The sequence below is a fragment of the Pagrus pagrus genome, assembly GCF_965226575.1.
Source record: "Pagrus pagrus genome assembly, chromosome: 3".
NCBI lineage: Eukaryota > Metazoa > Chordata > Actinopteri > Spariformes > Sparidae > Pagrus > Pagrus pagrus.
In genome coordinates, this window is record NC_140187.1 from 31,285,803 (window position 1) to 31,296,149 (window position 10,347).

A 10,347-nucleotide genomic window follows, 5' to 3' on the forward strand; every position below is an offset into this window, starting at 1 on the left:
ATCAGCAGAGGTATAAATCAGAACTGAAGCAGTCTCTGTAGCCTTGGGGGACGTCAGTGAACTATGTTGGAACTATTTTCTGGGAGGGGCTGCTGTAAATGGGCGGAGGAGTAGCGTCATCCAACACAACAGTAGGCTACTGGTTAGACTGAAGGAAATAATGAGCCTGACCTAAGAATTGAATTTCAAATGATCAGAAAGTAATGAATTAAAAGTATAACAAAAAGTATACACCTAAAAAAACTAGAAAGTAAGACTCAAATGTGCAAAGCACCTTTATTAATTTGACAATAAAAAAGACACGTTGTCTGTGTTCATGCCCATATCAAAAAATCATTGACGCGTGAAAACTTCAACGAGAAAATGGAACCAATTATCAGGGCTGTGTCCACAGTCCAGTGGCCTCATTTGTAAACCCTGCTACTCTCTAAAGATAAATTGGGATGTTTAAAAAAATAATACTTGATATGGAAATGTTTGTGCTTTACATTTATTCACAGATTTAATTATTGAAAAATATTATCAATTAATATTTTTTCTCACCAAATTAAGATCTAAAGGATATTATTATTATAGGGTCAGATTTCTCTATTCCTATATTATAGGATATAAACCATGCATATTATAAAACACTGGCCTATTTAAAATCTTTATATATAACAATGAAAACTAAGATGTTCTCATCACATTCTTTCTCTTCTTCTACTTTACTGGCAGTGAATACAGGCTAATTTATTTCAGATGCCTTTTTGTACACAGCCCCATTTGAAACGCCCACCTCCACGTGCTGGGCAGGTTTGGTAAGTATTAGGGGTTGGAGCATCAGGAGGTTGCATTCAATGCATCCTGGTACATGTGGACAGGCTGTGCAAGCAGGAAAACTCAAATGACCCAACTTTCTCTGCCAAGACACCACACACTGAGGAATTCATTGCCTCAATTAACTAAATTTACCATCAACACTGACTGGGATATCCATATAAAACATTCCTTTGGACAGAGCCAAGCTAGCTGTTTCCCCATTTCCAGTCCATACACTAAGTTAAGATAATTGGCTGCTGGCTGTTATTTTTAACAGACAGAATTGAGAGTGGAATCTTCTCATCTAGCTCTCTACAGAAAAGTAAATGTTAAAATAATAATAGAAATATTTCTTTAAAACTAGGTACAACATCTAAATACTGCTCATATATAGACGTGTCAATATTAACAACCTAATGTAATATATACAGGGCCATAGGATTTAAGAATACTTCCAATTTCCAATACTTCAAACACTTTTTCATGTTCTATTTATTCAGTGAGCTGTCAGGAAATTGTATTTCCCAATATGAAGGTTTAAATGTTTCAAAGCTCATACTGAAGCATTGATGTACTATTTTGTTGGCCGTAAAGTATACAAATTTAAAGATATGGAGTCTTAAAGCACTGGAAGCATAAAAAACTAACTGTGTGCATAATGTAGACTCCCCCCAGGTTGCTAACACTCACTGATTCACCAGGACAAGACCTTGGTCTCCTCAGTGGTATAGCTTATATACTGTATATCGTTGTTTTGTCCTGGATTGCTACTTCAACTTAAATAAAACATCTGAATACTTTCTCAGCTCCTTATGTTTACTATTTGTGAGTGTACATACAAAATGTATTATTTTAGAAATCTTTTGCAAGTCCCTTTGAGAATACAGCTGCCGCGTGTGATGTTTTTTATGATGGAAGTTGTTAATTTTTCCACTAACTGACTGAAGGGCAGGATGAGCAGAGGACAGACTGAGGTCCTGGGGCTGCTGATAGCGCTGACAAGTCTGCTGCTGCTAATCGCTGCTGCTGGAAAGGACTGTTGGAGGGTAGGATCATGTCTGCACTCACGCACACACTCAGCTTCTCATCTGCAATCACTGCTGATCCTTGCACGTAATAAGAGTGTGGAGTAACCACTAGGCTGCACTACTGTGTAGTCTATCTCACTGCACGGATACACTGTGGGTTAACTCTGAGCTTTAGCATTTAATTACCATAAGGCAGACGACCACTCGTGTAAAATGCGTGTTTTGGATACACCTTATCTTACCACTTAAAATACAGACTTGCAAACATGGTGTTTCCTGACTTTAATCACAATTTCAACGTGTCTCCTGGTCCAGCAAGGAGCTAAAGATCAGCTGACCTCAGTAGGCCTGAGCTCCCGCTGTCGAGGCCTGTGGGGGGAGTGTGTACACGACAGCATGGTGGGCCTGAGGACATGTGATGTGTCAGTGTCTTACATGGAGAATCTGCCAGGTACAACAGCGCATCCACAGCAATCATGTTATCTTCCTCTCCCACAAATATGCCTACAGAGATGTCCAGTAATTGCTGCTGCTCTTACTTTATTCTATGCTATGATCTGTGATTCAAAGCATCGCCCCACGCACCAGAATGGGCTGGAACCTGCTATCATTCTTGCTCTTTTAACACAGAGACTAACAGATGTATTAGATACAAATAACATTTAATAATAATAATAATAATATTTGCACGATGGCCCCTAGCAGTATTATAATATATGAGAATACATTACTGGTGTATGAATGTGTAAGCAGCATTTTAATGTTGTAGCTGGTTCAGGTGGAGCTACAACTTTTTATACTGCAAGTTAGTTTAATTACTTAATTAAAACAAAATGTGGTATTTGCTAATCCTTTTTGACATATACTCAATTGAAAACAGTACAAAGACAATATGAAATGTTTGACCTCATATGTTTGAATTGGATGGCAGCATCACATTTCATTCAAGTTGGGACAGGGGCAAGAAAAAACTGTGAAAGTTGTGGAATGCTCCAAAAACACCTGTTTGGATAATTTCAGTAAACAGGTTTATTGGTAACAGATGATACTATCATGATGGGCGTGAAAGGGGCATCTTGAAAAAGGCTGACTCGTGATGATTGTATAAAGGATATTACTATATTGGCTCAGGTACACTTTGTAAAACCATCGTCACTGAACACAGTTCATTTGCAAATGATTGCAGTTCTGTTTTTTTTCATGTTTTACACGGGTTCCAACTTCTTTTGAATCAGGGTTGTATAAAAAATCTGTAAAGTAACTTGTAACTACAGCTGTCAGATGAACAAAGGGTGATACAGGTAGTAGTATGAAGTAAAAGTACCTCAGAAATCATAATTATGATAAATACATAAATGCAGACCACAAAGATTATAGCCGATGGCTAACAAGCTCGTGCATTGTGCACCTGCTTCTTGCCCATATACAGACTATTGTTGTGATTAAGCAGCATGTTCTGACACCACTCTTACTATTATCGCTGCTTTTAATCGAGAATATGTCCGACAGAAAGTCTCAAATGGCTGACTGACAAAGAAAGGAAAGGAGAAACTGCATTAAATGGATGAAATCATGGATACATGGGGCTTTCTCTTTCTTTTGCCGTTTCTCTTTTCGTGCACTGATTCACTTCGCTGAACAGCGCATTAGAGTGATTTCTCTCACAGATCCGCTACTGATTCTTCATACTCAATCAGCCAAAAAGCCACTGATGGCCCCGACGGCCGAACGACGGCCTGGTTTGTCCGGGCCTTAGCCCTCAAATACATCTTATTTTAATGTTAATTAAAACAGAAAACTATTCGCACAAATTCAAAAATACTTTAACTACATTTTAAGCACACTGTTTCAAAATTTGTGAAAATGACGAAGATTAAAGGTGAATCATAAGGATTTCATTTATTTTACTATCAAATATGCTTCAAAAATCTTTATATAAGTGTTATGACTGTATTTTAAAATGTCATTACTATTTTGGGTTCTGTGGGTAAAGAGTCCTGTATATGGATTGCCTAAACAGAGAATGTACTATCATGTACTCAGTGTGGTGTGTTTTTCTTGTCTCTTCTTTCCACAGCTGATTTGTTGGCTATGAGAGTAGCAGTGGTGGGGATGTGTGTTGTGTCTGTGCTCTCTGTCCTAGTCATGATACCCGGCCTAAGGTGCACTACATTGATCCCCAGTGTGCTGGCTCAGGGCAGGCTGCTACAGGTCTCTGGCGCCCTCTGTCTGTGTGGAGGTCTGTAATGCAGCGCCTCACTCTGAAAAGCAACCTTAATCAAATCCAGTTAGAAGCAGTTTGTTGGGTTTGTGGTCTCTGCAGAGCGGGTGACTACTTAAGATTCATATCATTCTCTGGTTCAAACACATTTCAACACATTTCAGTTTTTTGTTATTTATGACAACTATAATGTCGAACTTCTGTCTCATGTCTGTTTATTGGTTAAAAATGTGTGTGAATGTTTGTGTCTCTCTCTCAGGTGTGTGTGGTGCAGCTGGCCTGCTGTGGTATGGGGTGGACACTTACACCAGATACAAACAGGAAGTATGTGTCATGACACAACACAATTATATTTTATATGAGTATTTTGAATCCCTTAACAACTTGAAGCCAATCCCAGACTCATTTCGGTCTTTCCATTTATGAGACTAACAACAAATCTGAATTGTCTCCCATTCAGAATTCTTCTGCTAATATTGTGTCAACAAACACAGACGAGACGCTCCTGTTTATTTCATACTGCTTTATTTGCTAATCAATGACTGTAAATCCTATTTATTTTCTTTCAAGATGCTATCAAGAGCATATGGCATATTAATTAACAGTAAACCTCTCCTTAAATTTTATTTGAATTTATGATTTACAAAATAGTCCACAGCATATCAGAGTTGTCAAGTGGAAAGCAAGTAGACCTTTGAGCTTAGATTATATTTTTAAACATACTGTTCACAAATGAATGAACTTCGCAATCAAATTAATGTCGATTTTGGTGATTAGCCTTGTACATTTTTACTCGATATGGATAGATCTGATAGCCTATCACTTGGCAAAAATAAACGCGACCGCAGCAAATGCAACCTTCCAGTTAAGCGCCTGGCTAACTTGAATGGGGATAAAATAATTTAATCATACGGCTCTTCTGGACTTTGCAAATTTTATTGGACCAAATGGCCCAAATTCTCACAGTATAAGTGGAACAACATAACCAACTGTGATGTCACAGTGGAACAAACATAACCAACTGTGATGTCACAGTGGAACACACATAACCAACTGTGATGTCACAGTGGATCAAGCAGTGCACCTTTGCAGTGGCGGCCAATGTAGATTTTGTGGCGTACCGCCACAAATAAATTACTGTGGGAAACAATCAATATTACTTTATTGTAATTTACAGTTGTACTTAAACAATACATTTTTTTGTGTAGGTTGTATAAATATTTGAGATGTTTGCTGCCCTGCCAAAGGTACATGTGATGATATTCGCAGATTTCAGGTTTTTTTTTTCATTAGTAAAGTTACAAAGCAAGCTTACTTCTATTGTTTTCTTAAGGTAGATGTTTGCACAGTTAAATGTTTACATGTAGTTTTGCACCTTTTACTACCTCTAAAACATTTGAGAGTTGTAAAACTAGTACTTAGCCAGATAAATATTTTTTGCATAGTTAAATGTTTACATTACTAAAATTTTGTAACTATTGTAAAGTTCAAATAATAAACCCTCTGGTTTCTTCAGACATCAGTCATTAAAGACTGTTTAAACTTGCAGCATGATCAAATTATATATCGTGATGAATATCGATATTGATCGATACGGGAGAAAAAATGAGATTTTGTTTTTTGCCATATCGCCCAGCCCTCATTGTGTTTTTATTCCTAATGATTGCTGTAAAAGTGATCTGCACTATAAATATAAAATCTTGGGTTGCTCCTCTCCCATGTCCATATCAAAAGATAAGTGAACCCATGCTGATGGAAAGTCGGATGAAGTTTTCTAGTGCACAAAACATTTCTGGAGCTTCACAGCAAAACAGTTTTGCAGCACTTTCCTAAAATGTAAAAGAAAAAAGAAATACAACATTTTTTTCTGTGTGGTCACTGATGCTAATGTTGCCACTAATCTAAACCACATGCAATAAAAAGGCATTATGTACCTTTATTCAAACTACAGTGTATCCTCAGAGGTATGCTGGTAGACCACCAACATAAAACGAATCTAATATATTGATTTTAAAGCTGATCTAATCAATATTACATTTTTTGTACAAATGGATAAAATGGCTATGTACCATAAAATGAGAAGGCTATTAGAACCCACAGAGAATTATCACCGTCCTCTCCAGCTCCCCTTATCTCCAAGAAGCACTGTAGCATCTTTCAGCACATTGTTTTGATTTTACAGCCTGCAGTTTTAAAGGTGCAGTAGTTGATATTGGAGAAAGACAGTGGATAGTTGATATCTTATTTGTTTGCAACCCAAAGCATGAGTGGTTTTTTTTTGGCCTGGGAATGAGACTCTACTATGTTTCTCCAGAATCCCCTACTGCCTTTAATGTTTTGGTTCACTCTCAACACTCTCATTAGCACTGATTCAAGCCACAGCAGGCAGCTGGGAAAAAGCTCTGATTAACCCACTGTACACTACTTGTTCAGCACCTAACATCTTAGAGACAGAGTTGGACACTAGCTGGGAACTTAGTGGAGCATTCTGCAGCATGCTAATGTTGTACTGTGTCTGCTTTATGTGTAAATAGTGTAAAACTTCTAACATGTTTGCTATATAAACTTTTCAAGGTGATAATATTTTACTGTTGTGTTTACAGATTCTTCTGCTGGCCCTGAAGTGACAAAAAATGCAAAAATGCAAAATAATACATGTTTAGGGAATGTTTAGTACAAGAAAATGGTCTTAACTGGAGATGTTAGCTTATTTTTATTTGAAAGTGACAAATGCACCGCTTTGAATTAAGATAATAAATAAAAGAATTATGAGTTTTTTTTTCATATATTTCAGTCCTCTGCTCCTGTGTCTGCTGTTTGTCAGATGCAGTGTGTTTTGCTGTCAGGCAGAAACTGGGGCTTGATGCCGAGCTCAGAGACAAACCTGCCAAGTCAGGCTAAAATAAATTGAAAGAACTGCAATCCCGTTAGACACCCTGCTAACTAATATAGCTAGCAGGCAGTGGAACTCACAGAGAGGACAAATGCCTTTAGCAAAGTTTTAATGGTGTTCGCAAGGATTAATAAAAAAAATTAAAAAAACAGATATCAAGGAAAAGCGTTCAAAAGCGTTCTCTTGAAATTACAGCATCAATTTTTTTTTACACTCACTGAATTTCCAATAATATCATCACAGGCAGAATGAGGTAAAATCACAGGTAGAAAGTTTTCATGCCTTTATGGCATATTCAGAGCGAGAAACGACTTCACTGTTTCTGCATCTTCCACTCTAACAGGTGACTCTGGGGATGCCAGGAATAACGTTTGAGCTTGGGCTCTCCTACTGGCTGATGGTGGGGAGTGTGTTCTGCTCTCTTACCTCAGCTGTACTGGCAGTCAGGAGTGCATCTGATATCAATGATGCCATCGGGGTGCAACGGAAACTCACTCATAGTCAGCCGCCCCACACCAACCCCGCCATGTCTCTACAGTCCACCTCAGACTACAAGACCTACATATAATAATGACTAAATCTGTACCATCTATAATGCTCTAAGCATTCCAATAAAATGTAAATATTAGATCTTTAGTTATTTTTCTGTAGAACAATTGTTTTTGGAGTGCTACTGTTCAAGAAAGTCTTCATGTCTGTCCCCATTTTGCTCCTCAATTTGACCTAGTTTCAATATGAAAACATGTTACACTGTTGTAATGGTGTTTACAGCTTTGCAATAAAGGAGATAGTTTCCAGTCACACATTCCTGAATTACCACAATGCGCATCATTTAGAGTGCTGAAAGGGCGAAAACACATTCCTGTGTTTAATATAATGATTTGGTTTCTGCTGCAAGCTTCGGTTCATCAGGTTTGTCATGCGAGTAAACCTCCTTTATGTGTATCGCATTCACTCAGTCAAAGCGAATTTATAAGCGTATGTGTTGCTGAAACTTCTTTCGCATAATAGCTTAGCAGGAAAATGCAAGAGACAGATGCTGATATATGTGTTTTGATTTGGATGTGAGGGTCAACAATGTGCTATAAATCACAGTTGTTGTGAAATGCTTCTGTATGGTGTTCATACAGTTGGAGCAATTGTGGAAAATGTGTTGCTTTTACATGACAGTCTTAGTGGTGTGAATGGTGCACATCAGTAATGTGAAACAGACCGTATAGTCATAGGTAATGTAGGTGCACCCGTACATGTCAGGTGTATGTGAGATTTCACGTCCACACTCTGTTCCCATCACTGCTGTCTTCGCTGTGCATTTTTCTCAGACTTTACCTCAGTGAACAATCTAATGGACAATCTGCGTCTTTGGTCAAAAAGAAAAAAGATTATTTATTACTGCAGCAAATGACCACATATTTGTACTAAAAAAATGTGACATCAGCCTGCTTTGGCTGCTGACGAAGCATCAATAATAATTCATTCAAATGATCATGTTCAACATCTTTCAATGTTTTTATGATTGTGTGATTTTCTTTAAGAGATGGTTGACATTTTCTCAAATCCATTTTAATACAAAACCAACATGTTCACATGTACACTGAAATGTATTGATCGCTGTAATCATTCCTCCTCTCCATGCTGGCCAGGAAGAGAACCCATCCTGAAGTGTCTCCAGGGTAAACACCTGTTCACCAGGAGTGGAAGTAACTAATTACATTTACTCAAATTACTGTAATTAAGTCATTTTTATGGCTACTTGCGCTTGTATGAGTATGTTTCAAGTCTATAATTTTACGCCTACTTTAATATGCATCACATCATGTAATCTATTTAGTTACATAAAAAACATTTTTGGAGCTAATAACAAACAGACAAAAAACAAAAAACTCTGCAGCAGGCCAAGGTTTGGAGAGGTGACCATGCAGCAGAACAGAGCAGGAGTTTAATTTAGACTGAAGATTTGGAGAAACAGAAACCCTTTGATTGAATGCCTGCTATTGATAATGCACGGTAATAACGGTTAAAAAGTAACTAGTACTCTGAGAAGTGTTTTAGAAAAATACTTTTCACTTTTACTTAAGTATTATATAATTCCAGGAGTTTTACTTGTTATTGAGTAATATTTCCCAACCTGACCAGATAGGGATTTCTAAATCTTGACTCCCCCGCATGGTTCTGAACAGCAAACAAAGCCATGGTGGATCATTTGAGGAAAGGAGCAAACAGTAGCACAACTTTCGTGTCCAAATGTAAGTAAACTGTTGTCTAACATGCAATCTGAATACTGAACGAATGGTAACCAAGATGTCATGCAAGCCAGCTACACTTAGGTTATGCTAATGCGAGCTAACTCTGCTCTGTTGACTTCTGTGTTAAGCAGCTACAGGGCTAGGGAGCTAGCTGACTTTTATGATGTATGTGGTGGACTACAGTTCAACTTTTAAAAGGGAATACATTGGAATTACTCATACATTGACTCTTAAAAAAAACCTATGACTTTGCTGCACCGAAGCTAGCTAACCTAACCTCATCCCCTCTTACTGGCTGCTTCCAGAGTACAGTCACTCCCACAATCACCACCCAGCAATGCCACAGAACACAAACAATCATTAGCCCTTTTCACAGATTCTGCAATATTGCCTCAACGAAGACTCGCCTTCCCGCCACCTCTGTGTGTTCATACTGAACCAAGCAGTGCCAGCATAAAGCCGGCCCAGTGTGTCATTTCATACAGCATGCTGGCTTTGTATTAAAGGTTGGACTGGATTACCAAATCCTAATCTGAATCTTCAGGATCAGAAATCTTTGGATCTGCTTTGAAATACCCAATTTTCAGATCAAATCAGAATTTAATCCAATTGACCTATATAATCCTATGAGATCATTTTGAAATATCAGCCCCACTGACAGTACGGTTTGGTAGTCTAATTTTTTATTCTTGAATTGCTGTCAGCAGCCCCAGGATATGTTATTATGAGGTTCAATTCACAATGAATGGCGCCCTGTCATCCCTCATGCCAGTGTTTTGAGTGAGTCTTTAAACAAGGTTCTAGGTAAGGGGATCAAAGTCTATATTTCCTTCAGAAAACTGCATTCTAAAGTTCAGCTAGAGCGAATGCAAGGCTTCAGTACTGAATTAGATGAATGAAGACATATTTTTCTGCTGGGTGACTTTCTGTTTAAGCACCACGCACTTCAGGGTTAAGCTCTGCTCACTGCAAGTATGGATAGGCATATAGACAAGCTCCCAGGAGGAGCACCAGACTTGCACACTGGCCCAAGTTTACTTTTTTCCCATAAGCTGACATCGTGAAAGAAGCGGCCGTAAAATGGCGGAACATTTTTTTGAGCGTCACAACCCCCATGAAATGACTCGTTTCACCATCAGAATTTGATCCATTCACATT

The 10,347-nt window shown here is 38.1% G+C and overlaps 1 protein-coding gene across 1 annotated transcript; it reads left to right on the forward strand.

Annotated features, from left to right (window-relative positions):
• The first annotated feature begins 2,228 nt into the window (after positions 1–2,228).
• LOC311255292 (claudin-2-like) lies at positions 2,229–7,542 on the forward strand. The gene is made up of 4 exons (XM_084349642.1): positions 2,229–2,280; positions 3,907–4,068; positions 4,310–4,374; positions 7,287–7,542. Exons 1-4 carry the CDS (start codon positions 2,265–2,267, stop codon positions 7,509–7,511), a joined length of 468 nt encoding a protein of 155 aa, XP_084205768.1. The 5' UTR covers positions 2,229–2,264; the 3' UTR covers positions 7,512–7,542.
• Positions 7,543–10,347: the final 2,805 nt, after the last annotated feature.